General features: G+C 35.6%; 6 protein-coding genes and 3 non-coding genes across 12 annotated transcripts; 2 read left to right on the top strand and 7 right to left on the bottom strand.

Annotated features, from left to right (window-relative positions):
* Positions 1-1406: 1406 nt before the first annotated feature.
* LOC111215744 (salicylate/benzoate carboxyl methyltransferase-like) lies at positions 1407-7621 on the top strand. 2 transcript variants are annotated; one of them, XM_048779969.1, is made up of 5 exons: positions 1407-1800; positions 5291-5393; positions 6285-6683; positions 6766-7026; positions 7183-7621. In XM_048779969.1, exons 1-5 carry the CDS (start codon positions 1763-1765, stop codon positions 7531-7533), a joined length of 1152 nt encoding a protein of 383 aa, XP_048635926.1. In that variant the 5' UTR covers positions 1407-1762; the 3' UTR covers positions 7534-7621. The 2 variants fall into 2 exon arrangements, with proteins under 2 accessions (XP_048635926.1, XP_048635925.1); XM_048779968.1 differs by lacking the exon at positions 1407-1800 and having other exon boundaries at positions 4603-5393.
* A 1085-nt stretch (positions 7622-8706) lies between these two features.
* LOC111215948 (rho GTPase-activating protein 4-like) lies at positions 8707-10733 on the bottom strand. The gene is made up of 4 exons (XM_048779966.1): positions 9973-10733; positions 9660-9900; positions 9354-9584; positions 8707-9284 (listed from the first exon to the last, which is right to left on the bottom strand). Exons 1-4 carry the CDS (start codon positions 10344-10346, stop codon positions 8856-8858), a joined length of 1275 nt encoding a protein of 424 aa, XP_048635923.1. The 5' UTR covers positions 10347-10733; the 3' UTR covers positions 8707-8855.
* Positions 10734-12235: 1502 nt separating this feature from the next.
* Positions 12236-13228, bottom strand: LOC111216092 (probable small nuclear ribonucleoprotein G). The gene is made up of 4 exons (XM_048779967.1): positions 13054-13228; positions 12915-12937; positions 12552-12673; positions 12236-12431 (listed from the first exon to the last, which is right to left on the bottom strand). The coding sequence occupies exons 1-4, from the start codon at positions 13086-13088 to the stop codon at positions 12372-12374; spliced, it is 240 nt and encodes a 79-aa protein (XP_048635924.1). The 5' UTR covers positions 13089-13228; the 3' UTR covers positions 12236-12371.
* Positions 13229-13295: 67 nt separating this feature from the next.
* Positions 13296-13367, bottom strand: TRNAP-CGG. The gene has a single exon. It is a non-coding gene; the product is annotated as a tRNA-Pro (tRNA).
* A 230-nt stretch (positions 13368-13597) lies between these two features.
* Positions 13598-14832, bottom strand: LOC111215742 (40S ribosomal protein S14-2-like). Its single transcript, XM_022719789.2, has 5 exons — positions 14648-14832; positions 14376-14495; positions 14153-14284; positions 13945-14074; positions 13598-13848 (listed from the first exon to the last, which is right to left on the bottom strand). The coding sequence occupies exons 1-5, from the start codon at positions 14648-14650 to the stop codon at positions 13781-13783; spliced, it is 453 nt and encodes a 150-aa protein (XP_022575510.1). The 5' UTR covers positions 14651-14832; the 3' UTR covers positions 13598-13780.
* Positions 14833-16305: 1473 nt separating this feature from the next.
* Positions 16306-16400, bottom strand: LOC125609692. The gene has a single exon (XR_007339843.1). It is a non-coding gene; the product is annotated as a small nucleolar RNA Z266 (small nucleolar RNA).
* A 43-nt stretch (positions 16401-16443) lies between these two features.
* Positions 16444-16536, bottom strand: LOC125609691. The gene has a single exon (XR_007339842.1). It is a non-coding gene; the product is annotated as a small nucleolar RNA Z266 (small nucleolar RNA).
* Positions 16537-17020: 484 nt separating this feature from the next.
* Positions 17021-18673, bottom strand: LOC111215741 (vacuolar protein sorting-associated protein 55 homolog). 2 transcript variants are annotated; one of them, XM_022719788.2, is made up of 4 exons: positions 18475-18673; positions 18189-18240; positions 17472-17596; positions 17021-17390 (listed from the first exon to the last, which is right to left on the bottom strand). In XM_022719788.2, exons 2-4 carry the CDS (start codon positions 18219-18221, stop codon positions 17207-17209), a joined length of 342 nt encoding a protein of 113 aa, XP_022575509.2. In that variant the 5' UTR covers positions 18222-18240; positions 18475-18673; the 3' UTR covers positions 17021-17206. The 2 variants fall into 2 exon arrangements, with proteins under 2 accessions (XP_022575509.2, XP_022575507.2); XM_022719786.2 differs by having other exon boundaries at positions 18327-18646.
* Positions 18674-20478: 1805 nt separating this feature from the next.
* LOC111215739 (probable UDP-N-acetylglucosamine--peptide N-acetylglucosaminyltransferase SPINDLY) lies at positions 20479-25648 on the top strand. Of its 2 annotated transcripts, none has more exons than XM_022719784.2 (18): positions 20479-20868; positions 21020-21400; positions 21493-21654; positions 21761-21936; positions 22037-22112; positions 22193-22321; positions 22575-22694; positions 22758-22826; positions 22911-22992; positions 23115-23209; positions 23282-23346; positions 23433-23631; positions 23744-23938; positions 24037-24131; positions 24226-24361; positions 24456-24673; positions 24756-24883; positions 24957-25648. In XM_022719784.2, exons 2-18 carry the CDS (start codon positions 21023-21025, stop codon positions 25358-25360), a joined length of 2727 nt encoding a protein of 908 aa, XP_022575505.2. In that variant the 5' UTR covers positions 20479-20868; positions 21020-21022; the 3' UTR covers positions 25361-25648. The 2 variants fall into 2 exon arrangements, with proteins under 2 accessions (XP_022575505.2, XP_022575504.2); XM_022719783.2 differs by having other exon boundaries at positions 20480-20868; positions 21014-21400.
* Positions 25649-25736: the final 88 nt, after the last annotated feature.

Here is a 25736-nt window from a genome sequence, read left to right as displayed (position 1 = left end):
AAAAAACACTCTTCTGCGACAATCTATATAACTACCTCACCAAATCCAAAATTGGTTCTAATTTCAACCAGTAATCTGACTCTGGTTAACTTCATGGACTTGTAATCTGACTCTGGTTAAATCTGGTAACATATTATGTAGAGATTTGGTTTATTCATTTGTGATTTGTAGAACAAATCATAATATAACATTCTTCATTATTTTCCAGTCACACACGTTCTTCTATTATACTTTATACATCAAGATAAGTACTTCCCAACCACTGCATACCAACTCCCACTAGTGTTACCCAAGTCTTAGCCTAGTTTCACAACTAGACAAGACATCTCTAGTACTCTTACCTTTAATCCTTTGGTTTCTTGGTCTGGTTTGAGAACCAAGAGCATCTCCAATCCAAGATTTTATTTTAAGGAGAGCAAAATCTCAAAATGAAAATTTGAAGGGTGGTTATTCCAACCAACTTCAAAAAAATCTTTAAAAGTTTATTTTTTTTTTGCATTATAGTCTTTAACATTAACAAAAGTTACTAAATAAGAATAAAACTTTACAAATACATATAAAACATACTTTTAAATAATATACAACGTACAATATTAAAATATTATATAATAAAAATAATACAAATTACATATATAGTAAAACAACACACATACACACAAATTTTAGAAATTTATATTATGTAATTTGCTTTAATTTATGTCAAATTTGTTTAATACATTTTTGTTTTGTGTGAGCTTTATTTAAGATATTTTCTCTGTGTGAATTTTATTTTGTGCGAGATTTAATTAATGCATTTTTCTATTTGTGTGAATTTTATTTTAATGTTATATAATATTTATTCTATTTTATTTTATTTTGGTGTATTTAAAATATTCTAAATAAAGTTAGTGGATCTATTTGTTAAAGAAAATAGTTGTAAGGAGTAAAAAGAAAATGAATAGTAGTTTTGAGGTTTTGAATAGTAAAACCTCAAATTTGAGATGTCACTATTCAAACTTCAAAATTTGAGGATTTGAGGTTGGGTTGGAATGGCAAAAACCTTAAAATTTGAGGTTGGGTTGGAGATGCTTTAAGGTTCTGAATGGTGACGTGCGGAACAAGTGCGGTTGTAATATTAACAAAATATATATAGATACATAGGTATATGTAGAGATTTTTGTTACTATTCATGCGATGCGGAACGGTTCGTCACCATTCGAAACCTAAAATGGCATTACTCAACAATTTATCACAAGGGCATCGGCATTGCTCACATGGCGCGTTTCATGTGTTTTTTTGTTTTTTGTTTAGTATGATACTTTATTAAGTTCCATCTCTCTATAAATTGAAGTGAAAGTTGCATTTTCAACGCACATCTTCTAATCAGTGCCGTGCGAAGGATTTTAGGGGCCTAAGGCAAGTTTTAAAAATAAATTTGTATACAACTATTAAAAAAAAAAAATTTCTAATACGATATATCACCTTCGCGAAATACATAAGTTTAACACTTACAAGAATAAGTTTATTACGTAAATATGATATGTTATATCCTATAAGAAAAAAGTATATAGATTTAGAAATTGAGTTATTCGATTCTCGTGGAAAGTTTTTTTTAGAAATAAATTTAAGCAACTAAACTAGAAATTATTTTAAATTTTGGGGCCCTAGAAAACGTAATATTATTCAGGGGCCTAAGGCGAATGCCTTTTTTAATACACTATAGGCACGCCTCTGCTTCTAATAAGATCTCACGGAGTCTTTTCATTAATAAGTACGATAAAAGATGGATTCAAGATTCAACGATAGCGTTCCTTCCCTGAGGTTTGTCTCTCTAATCAATACTATTAAAACAGAATCAATTTTTATCTACTTACAAATAGTCTAGGTTGGACCATTATATTTTAATTATATTTCCTATTATTTCTACTCATATCTAATTTAATTGTTAAATATACATCATACCTAAAATTAAGGAACTAACTAACTAATCTATTATTTTTTAAACTAATGAATTTAATTTATATTAATTCGAAATTCAAATAACTAATCAATTATATTTTAGTTATTAATGTAATAAATAATTATATATATATATATTCATTCGTATATATACAACTATATATTAATCTAAATGCAAAAAAAAAACAAATTGTTTAAAACCCTCACCAAATACATAAAAATATAATTCTTATAGTTAGAGTATTAAAATATATATAAATATATATTATAAAATAAATATTAATAGTAATTATATGATGAAACATGTTACTATTGATAGTTTAATGAATATATTTTTTACGGGTTACTCAAACAGACATGTAATATATATATCAAATATAAACTAATTGAACAAATATATTAACACAAATATATCATAAAACATTACATTAACATAAATTGAAGCCAGAGAGTAAGAGTCAATATTTTAATTGTTTAAAAATATAATTATATATATAAATTATAAAAATTAAGAACTAAATATAATAAAAATATGTATCAAAATTAAAATAATAAATATTTACATTTCTAATGCGAATAATGAAATTAACTTTTAAATTTAAAATAAGCCATAGACAAAACATCAAAAAGTATCTAATAATATGTGAATAACAAAAGTAAACTAACTAAATAAACAATTATATTTTTTTGTAAACGTAAATCATTAATTTGTAATAGACGTATACACATTATTGATGCTCAAATCTATTTTATTTTTAGTATGCATCCACTCAAATATTAATCTATTAACAAGTTGGAATTTTAGGTGGACTAAAATTGTATTAAAATTGGAAAATCAATTTCATAATATATTCACTATTCATCTGAATGTTCATGAATATATATTACAATACTCTAAATATAATAATAAATCATCAGTTCAATCGATAACCAGATCTCGGGTTTTAGCGGTTGTTACGAGTTTTATAGAATTTTAAATAACAGTTTTTTTTTTGAAAACTAAAATTGATTACATATGAACCACCGAATTTGGCAATTATATTTTCTTGCAAACGTAAATCATTAATTTGTAATAGACGTATACACATTATTGATGCTCAAATCTATTTTATTTTTAGTATGCATCCACTCAAATGTTAATCTATTAACAAGATTGAATTTTAGTTGGATGATGTTAGGAGTTTTCAAGGCTCCTAAGACAAATGTTGTAGTATAGAAGATTGTCGAACCAGTTCTGAGGGATATCAAAGCACTGAGAATGCAAGTACTCACTTAATCTAAGTGCAACCAATGATTTAGAAGGGTTTTAAACTATGACTAAAACTAGAAAGCAATAACAGAATGATACTTTCTTGACTAAAGGAAAAGAGAACTCATGGGTATAGGGATTAGACCTCGGGTGATCAAGTATCGAACTAAGGATGGCAGAGGATCAATCAAACTATCAACCTTAAGCCTAGACACAATTCTAAGCAAGCTCTATGTCTAGATGAATGCTCATTTGCTAACATATCTCAAACATCAAATGTCTTTGGTTGAATAATATGAAAGCAATCATTACTAACAAGTCTATTAGCTATCTTAGTACCTTTAACAACAAATGTCTTTGGCAAAGTATACTAAAAGCCTAGGAGAGTTGTCTCGGGCATTTCATCGAACACCTTTCGGGTGAGAAATGCCTAAGGATCAACAACTGAATGGCCAACTCAGAAGATGCATTATGATTACTCTACTAGCAAGGAAATATGAATGATCTACACTAAAACATCCTAGCTCTAACCTAATCACCCTTAATCTCCCTAACCCATGAATTCAAAAGGTGATTACTCACTAATCTCCATGATTCCTCTTAAACCCATATTGGATTTCAGATTAACCATGTAGAGAAATAGATAAGAAATCAACAAGAACACAAGAACATAACAATCAAAATCCAAGAGATTCTTGTGTATTTCTCAATAGATCAAAAGATAAAAGATAATCTGCCACTGGTGGCTACAAAAGATGTTTAAAACATAGGTTTTTCCAAGTGCAAAACGTCCAAAATAAATTGCAAAAAGGTCCTTAAGAAATCATGATTTTCGGCAGCAAAATAACGCGGAGCGACTTGCAGGTGTCGCTCCGGGAAGTCGCTCCAGGGCCGATTTTTGGTGTCTCCGGGCGAGAGGTCGCGAGCGACTTTGGTGTGTCGCTCCAACGGGTCGCTCTGGATCGGGAGCGACCTTGGTAGGTCGCTCTGAGAGGTCGCTCCAGGCTTCGCTTCGTGTCGTCTCTCCATAAAGACGCGAGCGACCTCGGGGTGTCGCTTTGGGAGGTCGCTCCGAGAGGGGTGTGAGATGCGAGCGACTGCACGGGGTCGCTCTAGCTAGGTCGCTCTGAGAGGTGCTTTGGAGCGACCTCATGACGTCGCTGCGGAACCTCGCTCCCATGCTCTGCTCGTCCAATGATCACCTGTTTCACGTCCTTTAAGCTCCAAATGCATCCAAATGTCCCCAAGAACTCCATGTGGCACTCCAACACCTAATGAGGACAATGAATGCAAAATGCAACCTAGACATGGCTAAATCCTAATCTATATGATGAAAATGCTAATGGATGAATGGATAAAACAATGCAAATATGCAAGATATCATTGGACTCAAATTGTATTAAAATTGAAATATCAATTTCATAATATATTCACTATTCATCTGAACGTTCATGTATATATATTACAATACTCTAAATATAATAATAAATCAAACCGGATTACATATTGGGTCATCTATCAGTTCAACCGATAACCAGATCTCGGGTTTTAGCGGTTGTTACGAGTTTTATAGAGTTTTTAAATAACAGTTTTTTTTAAAAACTAAAATTGATTACATATGAACCACCAAATTTGGCAATTTAACTGCGGGTCGGGTCGGGTTTCAAAACATTGAATATAATATTTCATTTGTAATATTTAAATGTAGATACAATTAAAATACAAATGTTTCAAATATAATTCCGCGCTTTGAAAGCGCGGGTCAAAATCTAGTTCATCATTACAACACCTAGCAAACTTATTTACTTTGACTTAATTGTTTCAAATATACATATATACAATTATACAAATATTATGTATGTATATATATATATATATATATATATGCTGGTTAATGTTTTGGACCGTTATTCATAACCCCTTACCTCTCTTAACATTTTGTTCGTCATTTACCAACTAAACTACAATTCTTTTGTGAAACTATCGGCCGAAACTTTTACTTATTCTAAAAAAGGCCGGAAGCACATGCCTCCACGGCTTCCTCTCGAAGTCGCTACTGTATATGTCCATGTCCATTACTATTCTATGTATATCGGGATGCAGGTATATTGATGAAAAGAGTGGCGATGAATATGCAGTTGTGAAAGCTTTACATATGAGTGGTGGAGATGGAGCCAACAGTTACTCCGCCAATTCTCTTTTTCAGGTTCTTCTATATTTCAACATGTTTCAGGTTCGATCCACCTGCTGCGCGAAACTAAGTCACAATTATCCTGGTCACCCAACACGGATATGAGCCCATGCTTTAGGGCCCATTTGAATACCCGGAGAGAGGGTCTATCCGTGGGCTGCACCTCCCCTTGGGGATTAGTCTGGGCCTCTCCATGGGCTTGGGATACCTCCAGGTTAATCAAAAAAAAAAAAAAAAAAAAAAAAAAACGAAAAAATAATCATTTCATCATTCTGTGCTGAAATTGTAATTTTAAATATTAACCAATAAAGTTATAAGGTGCTATACAAGAAGAAAGTATCTAGACTTGCTTATATAAAATTGTGAATCAATCAAAATCTTATAATGTTGAACTCCGCATCCTCTAATGATCCGATGCTCGAATTAAATAGAAAAATCCTATAAACGATTAGACAACAACTCATTAACATAGTCTTTTTGTTTCTTTTCTAGCAAAGTTCGGGTTTAAATTAAATTAGCAAATTTTAAGTGGCAAAAAAATCTGAATTTTTATGGACCTCATGGGATAAGTTCTTGAGTCTATAAACCTTTGGAATCTCCACTTTTATTTTAAAAAAACATATATTTTAAAAAATCAACATGAAGCTAATAGAGAAAAAAAAAACTTCGGTATTCTAGTTTTCAAAAACATAATTGGAATCTTGTATGTTAAAAAATAGATCATGTTAGACTGTGTTCCAAAAAAAAAAAAAGACTGTTCAAAAAAAAAAGAAGAAGATCATGTTAGCTATCTACTAGGATACATCGTTTATATCTGAAGCTGGATCCCAGTAAAATATTTGAAACAAGGCTATAGTCTCGACATATTTTCTTTTAAAAAGTATCTTTCTACTTTTTGGTTCGTAGAGAAGAGTTTTATCAATGGCCAAACCAGTCTTGGTAAAAAACACCGAAGAAATGATGATGAATTTAAACTTTCCTAACTATATCAAAGTTGCTGAATTGGGTTGTTCTTCGGGGCAAAACACCTTTTTTGCTATCTCTGAGATCGTCAACACCATCAATGTGTTGTGCCAAAAATTGAACCAAAACCCTCCAGAAATCGATTGTTGTCTCAATGATCTTCCGGAAAACGATTTCAACACAACGTTCAAGTTGGTACCCTTCTTCAAAAAGGAGCTCATGATGACTAACCAAGGATCGTGTTTCGTCAATGGAACACCAGGTTCCTTCTACTCTAGGCTCTTCTCTCGCAATAGCCTCCATTTTGTACATTCATCTTACTCTCTCCATTGGCTCTCTAAGGTACTTCTTAAGAGTTAAGACTGCTATAATATTTTCATTTACATAGAACTTAAGCGGTGGAGCTGTGTGTTTATAATCACAGGTTCCAGAAAAACTCGAGAATGATACGGAAAATGTGTACATATCAAACTCAAGTCCTCAAAGTACTTACAAAGCTTACTTGAATCAGTTCCAACGAGATTTCACAATGTTTCTAACGTTACGTTCTGAGGAAATGGTCTCTAACGGACGAATGGTTCTTACCTTCAACGGTAGAAACACTCTTAACAGTGATCCATTGTATAGAGATTGTTGTCACTTTTGGACACTGCTATCAAACTCTCTCTGTGACCTGGTCTTCGAGGTATATATACTTAATACTAAATTGTTCATTCTTTAATCATTTTAAATATGAATATTATTGTTATTTTTTCGTGCAACTATTATTACTGTTTATATTATCATAATTTACTTTCTTGAATTTAGACATGGTCCTAATCAACAAACTCTTTATTAAAAGGGCCTAGTGAGTGAATCAAAACTGGGTGCATTCAACGTGCCGTTTTATGATCCGAATGAACAAGAACTCAAGGAAGTGATACAAAACCAAGGCTCTTTCGAAATCAATGACTTAGAGACACATGGATTCGATCGTGCCCATAGTAAACGCGACAACGGAGAAGATAACTATGACGCAAGATACAATAGAGCCAAATCTGTAAGAGCCATTGCTGAACCAATGCTCATTGCTCATTTTGGAGAAGATATTATCGATACCTTGTTTGATAAATATGCTCGCCATGTGACACAACACGCGAACTGCAGAAACAGAACGAGTGTCACTCTTGTCCTCGCGTTGACTAAGAAATAATCAGCATTGGCTTGAATATAATTGCTTGTATATTTACTTATTATTTAACGTTCCGTTAATAAATTCTAAGACATGCCCATGCCCCTCATGCGATGATGTGATGCTTCTCCTGGAAAGTATATTCTGATTGTAATATGTTACTAGAGCTTGATTGCGGACAGTGGATTTTAAGGTTGTTGCACATCGATTAATGAATTATAAAATTTTATTCAATCTTTCTCGTGTGTATAAAAAGAATAATAAATACAGATAATTCAACAAAAAAAAATCATACTGCAGAATACAAATAGTCAAAACATAAAATTGTATTTACTTTTTACATAGAAACTTGAAAACATCAATTAAAATAAAACAATTTTTTTCTTTTAAAACACAGCTTAAAGTGATATGGAGGGAGTATAAATAAATATTTATATTGTACAAATAATAGTTTATACATTTTTAAAATTTACCTAATGAAATAATTGTTTAATATGACATTGTTAAACACAAAAATATATCTTATATTGATTAATTTTGTTTTGGTTTTCAAACCGTTAACTGTATCACCCACATTTTTAGAATATGAATCACGCGTCTGTACTGTATGGATAAATTTTTTAATGTATGATAAAATTGTTATATATATTTAAATTTGGTGTTGTATATTTTATACTCTTCCACATTATCATTGGACTATTATTTATATGAAAATTTACATAAAATTATGTATTTTCGTATATACGGGTTTGCTTATGTAAAACAATAATTTCTTTATTTTAATTATGTTATGTATCAAAGGTATCCTAATATAGAAATAAATATAAGAGTTATGTATATCACCATATTATTAATATAAAACCTAACAGTAACAAATAACCTTTATTTTTTAAAAGATATTCATTAATACTTCTGTAATTATAGGCATCTTGTTATATTTTGGAAAGAATAACCTCTTCTCAGAAGAAAAGGACAAAATGTATTCCACATATATAATAATCTTTGCATTCATTCATCTAATACCTGCAGTTTATCCTTGTCACTTAGGATTATAAGACCAATAAAAGTTTTTCACCAATAATGGGATTATCCATGTAGATCATTTGACATGAACATACATCTTGTGTGATAAGGACATGTGGCCATTCCTGGAAAGATGCACACTCTGACCTTTCAAATTAAAACCTAAGGAAGTGAAGCAAAAACCTTATCTTTGACATTATATGCAGAAATGCAGCATCTCTTGATACACAAGCAACCATCATCAAAACCATCCCACAAAACCAAAATCAAGAAAACCCAAAAGTTGGATCAAGAACATGAATGAATGGAATCTATTTTTTTCATCGCCAAGCTTCAAAAAGCTCAACTCTGTAATTCACACGTCCCACAATACTACTAGCATTCTTCATCTTCCTCTTCTCCTCCCAACCTTTCTGCTTCTTTCCAAAACCTCCATTGTTATTATACTGGCAGCTTTTAATCAGAGACGACTTTACACCAAGAATCTCTCTAGGTTCTTGTACTTCAGACTCCTCTTTGTCTTTCATTTCCACCTCAACGGTATCTACAGCTTCCTCCTTGTTAACTTCTATGAGATGCAACAACTGTCTGCTACTCTGATCACCATTCTCGTCCCTAGGACCCGGGTTCGAACCTGGAACCAACCTATCTCGAGACTCTTTCCGGTCCTTAAGCGTCTTCACAATAAGTGTCTTGAGAAAGTTCATGACTTGCACAGCATACATCAGAGCCGTCAAAGGATCCAACATCTGCATTCAAAATTACACATTACTCATTTGCCAAAACCTCCACAAATAAAAGAGTTTCAAAAAACTAACCTGAGTCATGTTAGGTGCGAAAACCATAGCTATGTTCCTAGCATTCATCTTGTTAAGACATTCCATCTCCACAACATCAGCCATCAGATTGATTGACCAATCCAACAAAGAAGCTTCCGTTGAAGGAAGCATCCTCACAAGCTCAACACACTCTTCTTCGCTTTCAGACTCCATCACTTTCTCTGGCGAGAGCGAGTCCAACACACCAGTAGGAAGCTCCCTAAACCAAGCCTAAGTAGAAAAAGACAGTAAGTAAAAAAAAAAGAAACAACAAGAGAGAGAGAGTAAGATCATCCAACTATATACCTTAATGAGACTTGCCAAGCAATGAACATCAATGTTATCAGGCACAACACCTTTGTTCAACTCTTCTCTTACATACTCCTCTTGACCATTCTCACCGTTAATCCTGAAGATTCCTTCCACCCTTAACCCTCCTCTACTGTACAAGTGACTCTGCATCATCAAGAGTATCGTAGGCACAACGTTCCCTCTAGTATCGTAAGACAGCTGCATTGACTCAGTAGAGACACCAAACACCTTTGCACTGCAAAGAGAAATTAACATTTCAAGAAACTGTTTTTTACTTTTTACTTAAAGATTAAAAGCAAAACGAAACCTTGCACTAGGAGGGCGTGTAGGGACTTCAGGTTCGAACTCAACGGGCAAGCCGAGGAAGCCGTGGAAACGGTCGAAGGTGACGTGAGCCACGTGTCTAACGTCTGTAGGGACACCAATCTCCATTGAAGAAAGATTTATCTCTTCGCCAACGCAGCCACTGATTAAAGACTTTCTGATAGCAGAAGCGAGAATCTCAAAGGAAGATGAAAGCTCGAATCTTTCTCTCTCTTTCTGGCTTGTTTCGTCTTCTTCTTCCTCGAGGGGAATGTTAAAAAGAGAATGTGGGTCTCTGTTACCATCATTGCTGCCTACGCAGGAGCTTGAAGGTGAAGGGAAGTGGCATGATTGGGTGGATTTTAGCACTCTAGCCATCTTTATCCTTATTAAAAATCAAGACTTGGAGTGATGGGTACTCTCTCTCGAGGGAAAGAAGAACAGTGGAGGTGGTCAAACTCAGAGGGGACTAAAGAGACAATCTTTAATGTGGGAAGGAGATTAGTAAATGGGTAGTTAATGATGGCTGTTGGGGAATAGAAAGATTAAAACTTTTTGGGTAGTAAGCGACGCGTAGAGTTGAATTCAAGAAAGGGTTTTTAGACTTTTAGTTGGTGGGTTGTAATTATCACACTTCAATCTTTCTTCTTCTACACAGAGAGAGGAGAGTGGTGGAGTTAGGTGAGAGAAGATGATGAAGGGCTAACGAGGAAGGTGAAGGTCGAGCTGTCTTTTTTAACTCTCTCTTTATTAATATGATTTTGCTGTTGCTGCCTCAGCTCCAAGAAGAATATCAAGCAGAAGAAGTATTAGCTTTTGTTACCATGTGAAATATCAAATTCAGATTTACTAAATATTACTCCCTCTCTTCCTAAAAGATAAATTTTTTAGTATTTTTACACATATTAAGAAAACACATTAAACTACTATATTAAATGTATCGTTTTCTGTAATTTTCAATTTTCAATAACTTTTAACCAATACTAATTCAGTAAAGTCAATTAATTTTCTTGAAGTTTACAATTTTTTCATAGAAAACACAAAAAATACATCTTTTTGAAACAAACGTTTTTTCTAGAAAGTCTATTATCAAGGAACAGAGGGAGTATCAAATTCTGAGTATTAATTTACTCCTTTTCATTCAATGGTGAAATTTTACAGTAGAATCAGTTGAGAAAAAACAGTAAACTATTATTTACAGTAAGTAAGACCAGTTTGTGTGACTTTTTGTTGATTGATAAGTATTAATCAGATTTTGAAGAAATCCAAATAGTATGGTGAAGTTTCATTAAACAACTTGCATCTAGTGTGATTCTTTTAGTTACTTGCAATGGTCGGTATGGTCCACGAATTTTGATAAAAAAATACTTTAGTTACCGTTGTAGGGAAGCCATCTACAAGACTTTTTACCTTTTCCCCATAACTAAAGAGAAAGGTGCAAAAGAAAAAAAGGAAAAGAATAGTGAAGTTGGTGAAAGTTCTTTTCGGATTAGTTGTTGTAGAGATGTAAATTATGTTTTTGTGTTATATGAGTTTGAGATTCCCCGACCATAGATACAGACAGTAATACCTACTTCCAAATCGTAGTAGATGACTTGCAACAAAAGTTTAGAAGAATTTTGTAGACAAAACACAAATACCTACTTTTCTACCAATAAAGTACATATGAGTCATGATAGTTCGTGGTAGATGTGACTTATAAGTTATGTTGTTGATTTATAATAACGATAAGAAGAATGGCACTTGGTATTAGACCATCACCCCCACGTGTGCCGAACATTCCGTTGTATGTTACGTGTTGTTGCTGTTAGATTCGAAATGTATCATTTTCATTCTTATTTGCCTAACAACAAGGCTTCGTGGGGGCACATGTCTTCCTTTATTCCTTCCGCTTTCACTTCTTAAAGCAGCTTTCAATCAAAAACAGAGGAGCCAAACGGCATAATTATGATCTCACTAAAAAAAAGTGTGGAAAGGAAAAAGATTGCAACCGTTTGGAGCTTATTTACCCCAAACTCCAAGTCCCCACAACAAAGGGCTTTTGCTTTGCTTGAGGTTTGGCCCAATAAAACTTAGCTTTTCTCCATGTCTGCTTTGTTGTTTTTTTCTTTTGTAAAAGGGTGTAGCAATGCATCTTTAATTGTAGGAACCAAAACTCTAAATTGTAAGGAATATAGAACCTAGAGAGACCCGTTTAACCTGCCACAGTTCATAACTCAAGGATAGTAATTACAAAAACAGTAGAGAGAAACTTCAGAACACAAGAGTAAACAAAGAAGAGGAATTCATCATCATATCAAACTTGGTCGAGGTAGATTCATGTTGATAGTCTACTAATTAAGTTTCAATACAGAGAGTCAAAATACAGAAGATGGTGACGGATAGTGCAAAGTAATAAGAAAGCTAAGATCTTCCAACTGGTTCAAGCGCTTCAACTGTGACAATGCTGTTTCCTCTTATCACCTGCATCCAAGAAATCATGGAATATAATTAAAACATGACAAATGATGAAAAAGACTACTACTACTACTACTCTTATGAGATTCGTGTGGGTTTTAAAGAAAGAGACAGAGGGACACGTACCACCATGCCAATGTCAGTTTTGTCATCACCATTGACTTCAACAGTGTTATCCACCACAAGATTCATGAACTGGTCAAACCCACGGAGAGTTCCAACCACCATTCTGTTGGCATTCAGCTTAACTACAATCGAGAGAAAGAATGTAAATGAGACCATACCACAAGATACAATAAAATGAAAACTCTAGCAAAGTTTCAAAAAGAAACAAGAACAAATAATCTATCTCTATAATATACCATTTGTAACCAGTGTAAGCAAATAGCTAAAAGTAGCAATCACAACGATACAGTTCAAACAAATTAAATTGTATGGCTATTAAGAGCTGCAAGCGAATTTAAGCGTGGAAGAAGAGATTAAACTTACTTTGGAGCTTCTTGTCCATGTACCTGTATCACATCAAACCACAACGAATATAATCAGAATCACGAAGAAGAATCCGGTGGTTGTAATTAAAGAGAAGAGTCGAAAATCGAAAGGAGAATAGGTGGCGAAGAGAGCTTACTTCTTGAGATCCGGAGGTTGACCTGATCGACTCATGCTTGCAGAATCGGAGAAGACGATGGAAAAGGAGGAGAGATTAGGGTTTTTCTCAGCTCGGAACGAACTCGAATGATTCCAGAGAGAGAGAATAAGCAAAAAAAAAAAAAAAGTCTGACGTCGGTCTGTTAATCAACGGCGTCGTTTAAGGCCCAGTGTTATTGGTGAGGCCCAAAAGGGTTTCACCTGCTAAAGGAAAAAATATAGGGGGTGTTCCGAGAATCGAACTCGGGACCTCTCGCACCCGAAGCGAGAATCAGACCACTAGACCAAACACCCTTGATGAACGACTGGTATCTAAATCATTATTATCTCTGTTTTATTGCATCCCCATATTTGCCTAACAACATTTATTTACAGTTAAACTGGCCAATGAAGTTTAATTATTTGATCGAAAAGTTATTTGAAAATCTTTTATCCAAAAGATTATTAATGAATTAAACCTATATAACATGATGAGGGAGTAGATAAGAGGCGAGAGAAGAGTAAGTAATAATAACACAACGTGATTAGAGTCGCTAACTTTTTCTCATTCCCAAAACTCCAAATGCAAAAGTTACAACGTTGAAGAAAGACACAACTTATAATGTTTTAGAAGTAACATGAAAGATAAAATGGAACGAGACGCAAACTAACTTCGAAGTGTGAACCCAAGAAACTACCACAGAGTCAAGGGCACAACCATAAGGAAATCAAAGTCTTCTTCCTCTACGTCCACCCTTTCTACGTGTACTGTCGGTGGGTACTGGAGTCACATCCTCTGCACAAAATACATTCAACAAAGACTCCTATCAACCAAAACGCACAAGTATCTAAACTTAAAAAAAAAAAAAAGAGTGTTGAGTTTCTTTCTTACCTATACGACCAATCTTCATGCCGGAACGAGCAAGGGCTCTGAGAGCAGACTGAGCACCAGGGCCTGGAGTCTTGGTTTTGTTTCCTCCAGTGGCACGGAGCTTCACGTGCATCGCAGTAATGCCAAGCTCCTGTCACATATCGCATTATAAGATTATTAGGATAATCATTATTTAAAAAAAGCATGGATCCTGAAAAAGTTTGCTGACCTTGCATCTTTGAGCAACATCTTGAGCAGCAAGCATAGCAGCATAAGGAGAGGACTCATCACGGTCTGCCTTCACCTTCATCCCACCGGTGATACGAACGAGAGTTTCTCTTCCCGAAAGATCAGTCACATGCTGCAAAGAAAATTGACAAGAGAGTCAACATATATACTGGTATAGTGATATTATAATAAACATGCAGCGAGAATCAAAGAGGAAAGTTTACAATGAAAGTGTCATTGAAAGAAGCAAAGATGTGAACAACACCGAACACTTGCTCTCCGTCACGAACAGCGGGTCCGAGAGTGACAGTTTCCTCCTTGGGCTCTCTGGTCTTTCTCCTCGACTATAAAAGATCAAAACGGATATGAAGAGAAGAATCTACGGGTACGGAACATCGGGATATAGATAACCTAAGTGGAATCTAAGAAATAATCTGACAGCAGAGTTCGGATCCTAACGAGTTTCTAGATTAGTGATTGGAGAGAAAGAGCTTACCATGTTCAACAATGGATGACGAGAGACGAAATGCTAGGGGCTTTGGGATGTTGCTCGTCTCTGGAAGCTGTGGCCGTGATATACACTCGGCGCTTACAAATCAACTTTATAGATTAGGGTTACGTCGAAACCACTGTGTCAATTGACGTGATTACCCTCACCTCTTGGCTTCCTTGCTACGTCGTCGTTTCGTTATCATGCAAAAAAAAGTATTAAAAGAAAATCATATTCCTAGTTACGTTGTCGTTTGATTGATGTAGTGCGGAGTGAAAACACTAATCAAAAGAATTTTCAACACTAGTCTGCTTCCGGCGTAAGAGCTAAAATTTAGTTGAGGTTTCAATCACGGGCGTTCTCTAATTTCCAAAACCTCATTTCACTTTTTAGCATGATTGGCGTTGAGTTCAAAGACTGCTCAGCAACAATAATTGTTGTTTATGTGTTATGTTTGCTCCCAAGGGCAAAGCTAAGTTGGTGCTTTGGGTGCAAGTGCAACCCGTAATGTTTTAAGAATTGTCATGCTACATTCAATAATTATGTTAAATTAGTTCAATTGGTAGAGAATGCACCCAGTAGATCTTGTGGTAGGGTGTTCAATGCAACCCACAATCACATTAATTTCCGTACATAATATATTTTATCAGCACTATGCATCCACTAATTTTTTTCCTGGCTTCGGCCCTGTTAGCTCCTGTCTAATGGTGTTGTATCTCATTGTTCTGTTTTGCTATGGTAAACCGCAAATATTTTAATTGGTTTAGTTTTGTTATTGCTTGATGTAAACAATTTCTCTAGCTATAGAGACTACTGATTGTATGATTTACAAAATTTAGTGTTACACTAAGATTGTATTCCAACTAAAAAATCTTTAAATCGAATGTGGCCACAATACCAAAACAATTCTAATATGAAATTCACTAACATTTTGAGTCCGTGGGTAGCATTAGTTCTCAAACGGCAGAAGAGAACATTTAGTAAAAAAACAATGCAGACTTCTTCCAAGATTTCTTCGAGGAGTAGATGACAAAAGAGACTTTGGAGGTGACAAAAAACAACAGCACATCTTTCCGATTTCGAATTTTACTTGAACACTCGGCTAACAGCTTGCTCTCCCACAGTGGATACTTTGCTGGTGATACCAAAGCAGCATACAATATTTTTTTGCTTCTCGTTTATACAAAATGATGTCTAGTTTTGCAAATTTTTATTTGACACTGGATAGTTTTTAACTTTCTATTTGACAAATTAGAACAAATAATATCCCACATATTGTCCTTGTCGACCTACATTTAGGCCTATGCTCATCTTTGTTACCAATGTAACTAATCTTTAGGGTTTAGGAATCATGATTTATATACAGATCATTATACTTAATAGTCTTTTAAACTAAATCTTCAGAAAACTAGTTTATCTCTCTCTACACCACGAACATTTGACGAAAGATATCAATCTCTTTTATCGTTCGTTGAGCATGTGGATTAAATTTGAGTAACTTGTTATTCTGTTGTTCGATTAGCAGAGTTTTCTTTACTGTCCGTGACTACGGTGTATATTTCTATATCAATTTCACAGCTTGGGGAAAGTACCCCATACACTATCGGAATAAAACGAGAAAAGAAAACAAATTGGGTTAAAAAACCTGGGAAAATATTGGGAGGAATGGAAGTGTCAGATAAAAATTGCCAAATTTAGTGTTGTGTGCTCATAATGAAACCATTCGCACATCTAATTGAATCATCACTCACAATCCATTCCTCAAATTTACAAGAGAATTAAAAAAAAAACACAAAGAAGATGACGGCGAAGTCAGATTAATAATTGCCAAATTAAGTTTGTAAGCTCATAATGAAACCATTCGCACATCTAATTGAATCATCATCCTCGCCGCTTCCAGAAAAAAAGAATAAACCAAAGAATTAAGAAACACTTTCACAGCAACAGAACAAAACTAAGATTAAGCAACAACGAAACCTTTTTTTTTGAACAACAACAAAAAGACGAAACCTAAATTGCAAAGACGAACACTAGCAGACGGCTAGACAGTTTATGAGATTAGGGAAGATCCGCGAGGATATATATACATGCAGGGTGTGAGGGTGAGTTCTATTGAAACTATTTTACCCTTATTGGGCTCAATATTAGGCCCATGGGCTTTTGTATCCACGAAGAAATAATGCTATATTGTTATGTTCAAAGAGGGAAAATAGGCCCTGACCCAGTTGACAATGAGGTTGGTTCCTTGTCCGTGAGAGTACCATCTCCTTATTGAGAAGGAGATTGGTTCCTTGTCCGTGGTTACCATCTCCTTAGAACAAGTTTAAGGCCACACCCTTTATAGACTTGTTGAGTCTTTGTTACTTGTTACAAAACTTATAAAGAAAAACACAAAGCATCACATTAACTACGATGAATAGTTTTTTACAGAGACACTGATTGATACAAAGCTTTACAAAAGAAGGAGACAACACATCACACTTCAACTCTCTCCTCTCTCTTTCTCTTTCTCTTTCTCTTTCTCATGCGAGTCCAATTAGTAAATAACATACAACAACTCATCTGTTACCAATCATCATCCAGGCTAGCCCGGTGAAAACACATGACGGTGCATATGAATATGAAAAACGATGTGAATTCTATCAGCATTGCACCGGTTTCAATCATTCCTGCATGCCTTAAAATGATTGGAATCGCCAGGCTTCCCACGGTTGATGCTCCTGTCAAGAACTTCGCTGCATCTATCCACCTGCGTTTTTATCAAGAAGCAAATTCAGTGATTTAATGTTTTGTACTTTTGAATTAGTATTCGAAGCTATAGTTAACTGACCCTCCACCATCTCGACTAATCAAGGATTGGGTTGAGCCTCCTCCAAAGAACATACATGGCATAGGCACAACCACATACATGAGTGCTGACAGCATTGGCCACCAGTTACCATATATCGCACACGCCTGACAATTAGACCCAACGAAACGCTCAGATGACTAGAGTTTGTGATGCTCATCAAACGATACAATCCAGTAAGATGAGAATCATATGATAAACTTATCAAATACGAAAAAATCTGACAAATCTTGCTTCTCTTTATCGAATTGCAAGAGAAAAACTAGACTTAAATCAATCAGGAGGGAAAGTGTTTGGATTTGGAGAAGTTATTCAGAAAGTATAAAGTCATTAGCAAGTTAGACATTGCCCTCATAGAGGTTGCAGTTGAGTTTTCCAGCTTAGCATAAACTAAAGTCCACGTCGGCTAGCGTGGGAAAGTGACATGGGATAACGATTCTCAATGTTATTTTGGTTTTTGAAGTCCAAATCTAGTAATCAACATACAAGAGAGTAAACCTCAAAACCTTGAGATATGCAGAACAGGAGAAGGTTCAAAATGTTCCACTGCCAGAAAACATTTTCCACATGTACAAAAATAGACATATAACCACAGCTCTGCTACGTAAAGCTAATAATAAGTCTAGTAACCAGGAGAATGATCTAAAGCCTTGGCTTACAGTTACAGAACTAAAGCTAATAATAATATTATAATCATACCAGGATCTGAAGGAGGATACTAGATGAAAACATGAAGGCAAGTCCAGCAAGTCTGTGTAACAAGAAACATAATTCTATAATACACTATTATGTAACAACAAAAGCAACATAAAAGAGGTTTCGAGTGTTAAAACTTACACTGTACCAAAAACATCAATTCGAGCATTCCAGAAGATATTCCGCATCAAGCAAGGAGAGATTGAACGAAAGGGGAAATCAATATCGAATCTGATCCCGATTCTGTCAGGGAGATAATAAGAGAGAGCGGAGAGAGGTGAATTTTTACCTTCGATAGTCATCGGCATGTCGGCGATTGAGGAAAGTTGTGGCTAACGGAGGTCGACTGTTGACCGATCGCCGGTGACCGTAAAGAGACGGTGAGATTTCGTTGTTACCTAGAGAGAGAGAGAGAGAGAAGGAAGGAAATGGACTCGGGGGTTGGGTGGGAGCGAAACCGAAACGCAATGTCTAACCCAAACCAATACCCGGTTCAATTTGGTTTTCTTATTGATTGGTTCTAATCCTTTTTGTTTTTTTTTTTGTTTTGCTATGAAGGTTATGATTATTTTTAATTGATGAACATTTAATCTTACTTACTTGATCATGATATTCAATTTTGGATATTATGATATTTATTCTATTGAAATTGAAATACAAAGTAATACTTGCCTAATTTTAAGTGGTTTCTTACATATTTTCATTCATTTTTTAATTAATTCTAAACACTTCATTTATTGTCTTTTCTAACTAATTCGATTTTATTTATCACAGAATTACAAAACATAACTATTATATATTTTACATACATTTTTTTCATTTTTTAAACTACTTCATTAATTGCATTTATCATAATAATTCGACATAATTCATTTTGCGTATTAACCATAATAATTTTTTTAGGTTTGAATAAAATTACTCCATTTCGTGACAAAAATTCATATCGGTTAACAAATATATATTTTTAATTGTTTACATAGTTAGTTATACAAAGATATTCATAGTACAAACCGTGGATTGTTTTCTTATTTATTTTAAAATAAAACTCTGTTCGCATATAACAAATTTTCTGGACGGAGTTCGAATCAGATTCTTACAAGTCCATGTAGGTTTATAGGAACTTAATATTAGACAAATAATCCATATGTTTAAAAAGTCACTAAACAATTTTACAAAAAAAAAACTAAAATCTACGCGGGTGCACAAGTCAAACTCTAGTTTAATTTAAAATTATTATAAATTATTATACACTCAATTTGTAGAAATACAACTTTAAAAAGGGGAGATCAGACATATAAGAAATTTCTATTAGGTTATGCAACTCTTTATCATTATTCATCTAACGAAGGGGGGGGGGGTGTATTCAATATAACATTTGAGGTGATTTGATTTTTATTGAAATTTTAGATGATTTCAATAAGTTGCAGAGATTTATGTGATTTTTGTTAAACCACTCTAGAATATACCTAAAACCATATGATTTGGGTTTTATTTTTTTTTTAACTAAAAAATCTCACCCAAACACCCTAAAATCATCCGAAAACTTTAAAACTCCACAACTTAAAATATTTTCAATAACAGTGGATTCTAGAGTACTCTGAAAAATGTTAAGTTCAATAACAGTAGATTTTAAATGAGTTTTTAAAATTCATGTTTGAATAACAGTAGATTTGTCATTTTCATACAAATCACATGAAACTCTCAGTTGAATATACCCAATAATAGTTTTGTTTTGTTGTTTTGCTTTACAGACCGAAATGTTGGTGCATTATTCACACTGTATAAATCATACTACAATTTTTGTTTGTCAAGATTGTTGAGCCCTAATTTTAGCAATACACATTGTTATGCTGTTTTCAGTTAAAGCATTTTTGGTGGGTTTTAAATTGGAGTGGCGACACATTGACATCAACATCAACACAAAGCAATTGTTGGTTCCTAGCTTCCTACATTACATATGGTGTTGTTTAAAAGTTGTTTGTTTTGTTCATGCAGTAAATAAGTCTCTTTGGATAATCGAAATTATAAATAGCATAATGTTTTCTTGACTTTAACCAAAGCATGGTCCAGTTATTATTCCAAACTGATTTGACATTTAGTTTGCAAATCACTAGGAGACAAAGTGATAGCTAAACCAAAGTAAGAACGAGAACGCAAAACGCAAGTGGGCCGACACAATCCTAACTATTTTGACGCCCACTTGTGTCACCTTCTCTGTTCATTGCCCACTCTTTTTGCACGCGAAGAGTAAATTTTAACAATTCAGGTATTTAACCACAATTACTCGAAAATAAAAATAAAAATAAAAATAAAATAATAACAACAAGCCACGAGAGGACGTTGCCTCTCTCAGCTGTCTCGGACCGACCTCAAACCTCCCGCTTTGCCTTGCCCCCCGGGGAGCTCAGAGGCTACACCGCCGCCTCCGCCTCCGCTCCGTCCAATTGCAAACCTCTCCACCGATTTGGTTCGGGCTCACGAGAGCTATAAATCCCTAAGTTTTTGCTACTTACCGATCAACGCTTTCTGTTCTCACGGCGGAGCGAGGTGGAGATCAGCCTCCTCTATGCATACTCGCCGTGATCATTCCTCCTTTCCCCCTTCTTCAGCCGCTCGATTTCGTCTCTAGCGGCTATAGACTTTCATCACTAGACATACAAAAGTTCATCTCTCGCGCTCACCCGTAAGTGCTTTTGTAAAGCTTGGATTTTTAGGGTTTTTCTGTGATGTGATCTTGGGTTTGGGGCTTATACTGTGAAAGATCAAAGCTTTAGCTTCATCGGAACTTCATTTTTGTATGTAAAGATGTAATTTTTCTTCTTGTAAAGGCTCAGGAGATGGTTGGGATAGAAGATAATACTGAGAGGGAGAGGTCACCAGCTGTAGAGAATGGTTTTGCCAATGGGTCTCTCTCTTCTCCCACCGCAGACGTTTTGTCTCCAACGCCAAAGGCGACTCAAGGGAATAATGATACACTTTCCTACGCCAACAAGTTTGCTGATGCGCTTGCTCTCTACGAGACTATGCTGGAGAAAGACTGCAAGAACGTCGAAGCTCACATTGGGAAAGGGATATGCTTGCAGACGCAAAACAAAGGGAATCTAGCTTTTGATTGTTTTTCCGAAGCGATTAGGTTGGATCCGGGTAATGCTTGTGCCCTCACGCACTGTGGTATACTTCATAAAGAAGAAGGGAGGCTCGTCGAAGCTGCTGAGGTTTGATATTAGCTTTCCCTCTATCTATGCTGAATTGCTGATTTAGCTTAAGTGACAATCTCTTAACGTAAAATGGTCATACCTTTGTGCAGTCCTACCAGAAAGCATTGATGGCAGACGCATCATACAAGCCAGCAGCGGAGTGTTTAGCCATTGTTTTGACCGACCTTGGAACTAGCCTGAAGCTGGCTGGGAATACGCAGGAGGGAATTCAAAAGTACTACGAAGCCCTTAAGATTGACCCTCACTATGCTGTAAAATTTTTCTGATCCTCTTCATTTTCATTCTGTTTTATGTGGTTTGCCACTGGAACCATTTGACGGATCCTTTAATCCTTAACGCTAAAATTTCGTTATGCAGCCTGCGTATTACAACTTAGGTGTTGTGTACTCCGAAATGATGCAATATGACAGTGCGTTGGGATGCTACGAGAAGGCTGCACTCGAGAGACCTATGTATGCTGAAGCTTATTGTAACATGGGTGTCATCTATAAGAACCGTGGTGACTTGGAGATGGCAATCACCTGTTATGAGAGGTAACATATCTTTTATTTCATTGCTAAATATTGGTTGTTGTTTTACTACTACTTTGTTGAAGGTACAATTGTGGCACTGATTTTCTTCTTCTCCCATTAGATGTCTAGCTGTATCTCCAAACTTTGAGATTGCCAAGAATAATATGGCCATAGCTCTGACAGATTTAGGAACAAAGGTAATAATAATCCTTAAGTTTTATTAAAATTTAGTTGTTCAGCTGTGAGTGTATCTGAGTTATCAGTGATGTTTCTTCAGGTTAAACTTGAAGGCGATGTGAGCCAAGGAGTGGCGTATTACAAGAAGGCTCTCTATTATAACTGGCACTATGCAGATGCTATGTATAATCTTGGGGTCGCTTATGGTGAAATGCTGAAGTTTGACATGGTATTTAATTTCTGATTTTTTCATTTATGTAAGTCAGTAATTGTGTGCGTGTTTATTAAATTCTTCGGATCGTTTATTTGCATGATATAATTATCTATATCTTGTTAAGTTTGTCTACCTATAGCTGCATCCTTCTGTCCATGTTCTCGCAACCAGTACAAAACTCTGTACTTAGTTTCCTGATTATTTAGAATGAGAAATGGAGGTAAATAATGAACTATGTATGTGGTCATGATTGTGTTCTTTTGTGCAGGCAATTGTCTTCTATGAGCTTGCTTTCCACTTCAATCCACATTGTGCTGAGGCTTGCAACAATTTGGGAGTACTTTACAAAGACCGTGACAACCTTGATAAAGCCGTGGAGTGTTATCAGGTATTATTTATGTAAAATTATTTCATTGTTTATTGTTGCTAACAATACTCCCAACCTTTGTAGATGGCTCTATCAATCAAACCAAATTTTGCACAGTCGCTTAATAACCTCGGTGTCGTCTACACAGTCCAGGTTTGATATAGATCAAATATGGCTTCATGTTTTCTTGATAGAATCTATACAGTCAATAGAAGGCTAATTCCTCTGATTTTACAGGGAAAAATGGATGCTGCTGCCAGCATGATCGAAAAGGCAATCCTTGCTAATCCCACTTATGCAGAAGCTTTTAACAACTTAGGTTTGATTTCTCTCCTCTGTACTGTTCCTTACGTGAGACCACTGCTTGTAAATTAATTTCTTTATGAGTTTTAGGTGTTCAGTTTCGGTTTTAACCAGTTTCATGGTGCGATTCATATGTAGGTGTTCTTTACAGAGACGCTGGAAATATAACGGCGGCTATTGATGCTTATGAGGAATGCCTTAAGATAGATCCAGATTCTCGCAATGCTGGCCAGGTAAATTGCCTACTTTAGCGTGCTCTTTGTGATTTGACGTATGTGTTTGAAACCTACCTTTCCATTATGTAGAACCGATTGCTTGCCATGAACTACATAAATGAAGGACTCGATGACAAACTATATGAGGCGCACAGGTTAATAACATGTATATTATGAGAAGTTTGGGTTTTGGTTCTGTTGCTTTTATGGGACTTACAGTGAGAAGCTCTTATGAACACAGAGACTGGGGTTGGCGTTTCACAAGATTACACCCACAGTACACTTCGTGGGACAATCTTAAAGATCCAGATCGACCTATCATCATCGGATACATCTCCCCGGATTTCTTCACTCATTCTGTATCTTATTTCATCGAAGCGCCCCTCTCGCATCATGATTACACAAAATACAAAGTTGTGGTTTATTCAGCGGTAGTTAAGGTATGGTTTTTCTTGAAAAAGCTTCTCCATATATGATTATGTTTTATGTAAAAGCAATTCAATTCATTTTTTTTCTCCTTTGAGCGATCCTTTCTCTCTCATGGTTCTACAGGCAGATGCAAAAACATTCAGGTTTAGGGATAAAGTGTTGAAGAAAGGAGGAGTTTGGAAAGATATATACGGAATAGATGAGAAAAAGATTGCAAGTATGGTCCGAGAAGACAAAATCGACATTTTGGTAGAACTCACTGGCCATACTGCTAACAACAAGTTGGGAACAATGGCCTGCAGACCAGCACCTCTTCAGGTGAGAGAGGGTCTATAATATTGTCTCATATTGTTCTTTAGGAACTTTTTTTGTGGAATTTTTCATTTCAAGTCTACTTTTACTGGTTAAAATATCAGGTTACTTGGATCGGCTATCCAAATACTACGGGTCTGCCCACTGTTGATTACAGAATTACTGATTCGTTGGCTGATCCACCAGATACCAAACAGAAGTACGTTCTTGTTCATAACAGGATGGTTTTCTTGGGTTTCAGAGTGAATCCACATAGAATCTTAGTGTCTCTTTTTGTGTGTATTTAATTGCAGACAGGTGGAGGAGCTGGTCAGGCTTCCGGAGTGTTTTCTTTGCTATACACCATCTCCCGAGGCTGGTCCTGTTTGTCCAACACCCGCTCTTTCCAATGGCTTTGTCACATTTGGTAGCTTCAACAATCTCGCAAAGGTTAGATATACTTGTCCTTGGATCGTACACACTAACCAACCTCCCCATAGTATTTTTCTTTTAATGGTTTTATCTCTGCGTTTTCTGGAATCAGATCACTCCTAAGGTGCTGCAAGTGTGGGCTAGGATACTGTGTGCAGTTCCCAATTCTCGTCTGGTGGTAAAATGCAAACCTTTCTGCTGCGACAGCATTAGGCAGAGGTTTCTCACGACGCTGGAGCAGCTTGGGTTAGAATCAAAGCGGGTTGATCTATTGCCGTTGATTCTTTTCAACCATGATCATATGCAAGCTTATTCCTTAATGGATATAAGGTCAGTTTTGATACATTGTACTACTGAATACGATGAGGCTAATAGAATTTACATATGAATCTGAATTCACATTTTTATGCAGTTTGGACACATTCCCTTATGCTGGAACGACCACTACCTGTGAATCTCTCTACATGGGAGTTCCTTGTGTTACAATGGCTGGTTCAGTACATGCTCATAATGTTGGTGTTAGTCTTCTCAGTAAAGTTGGTAAGCTCTCGGTCAAGTTTGGTTTCTTTACTCAGGACATCGTTTTGCTTATGCAACCGTTTCTTTGATTCAGGTTTAGGACACCTGGTTGCTAAAGACGAGGATGAGTATGTGCAGTTATCTGTTGATCTAGCTTCTGATGTCACCGCTCTTTCAAAACTGAGGATGAGTCTTCGGGACCTAATGGCGGGATCTCCTGTTTGTAACGGTCCTTCTTTTGCTGTTGCTCTTGAATCCGCATACAGAAATATGTGGAGAAAGTACTGCAAAGGTGAAGTACCTTCCTTAAGGCGAATGGAAATGCTGCAAAGAGAGGTCCAAGAAGATCCTTCAATTTCAAAAGAGTTGGGATCATCAAGACTCAACGTTACTGGAGAAGCCACTCCTTCTCTCAAGGCCAATGGCTCTGCTCCTGTACCTTCCTCTCTGCCAACCCAATCCTCGCAGCTCTCGAAGAGAATGGACTCCACTAGTTAACAGGAAAACCAGAGATGCTGTTTAATGCGGGAATCATGTACCCATATGAGTGAAGATGTGAAAGAGAGTCCTCCCTGTTTACTTCCAAAACTATAGGAACTAGACTTTTAGAGCACTGCTTGTGTAGTAAAAAAAAATCTTTTTTCTTTGTTTGGTTATGTCTCCTACCAACTCTTAGTTTAGCTTTGACAATGATTCTTCGGAAGTCTAATAGGTGGATGTGGGTTTGGAGATCAAGTTGTTGTATCAAATAGGTTTTAAGGCTTTTTAGATTGCTTGTTCTCGTGACTTGAGTAATGGATCATATGATAGTAAAAAATATAGTTTTATAACCAAAGCTTATCAGTGCCTAAATTTAAAAATCCTGCTAAATAGT

Source organism: Brassica napus, chromosome A5, assembly GCF_020379485.1.
Source record: "Brassica napus cultivar Da-Ae chromosome A5, Da-Ae, whole genome shotgun sequence".
Classification (NCBI taxonomy): Eukaryota; Viridiplantae; Streptophyta; class Magnoliopsida; order Brassicales; family Brassicaceae; genus Brassica; species Brassica napus.
Note: the sequence above shows the minus strand (reverse complement) of the source record. Positions and strands in the feature narration are given on the sequence as shown.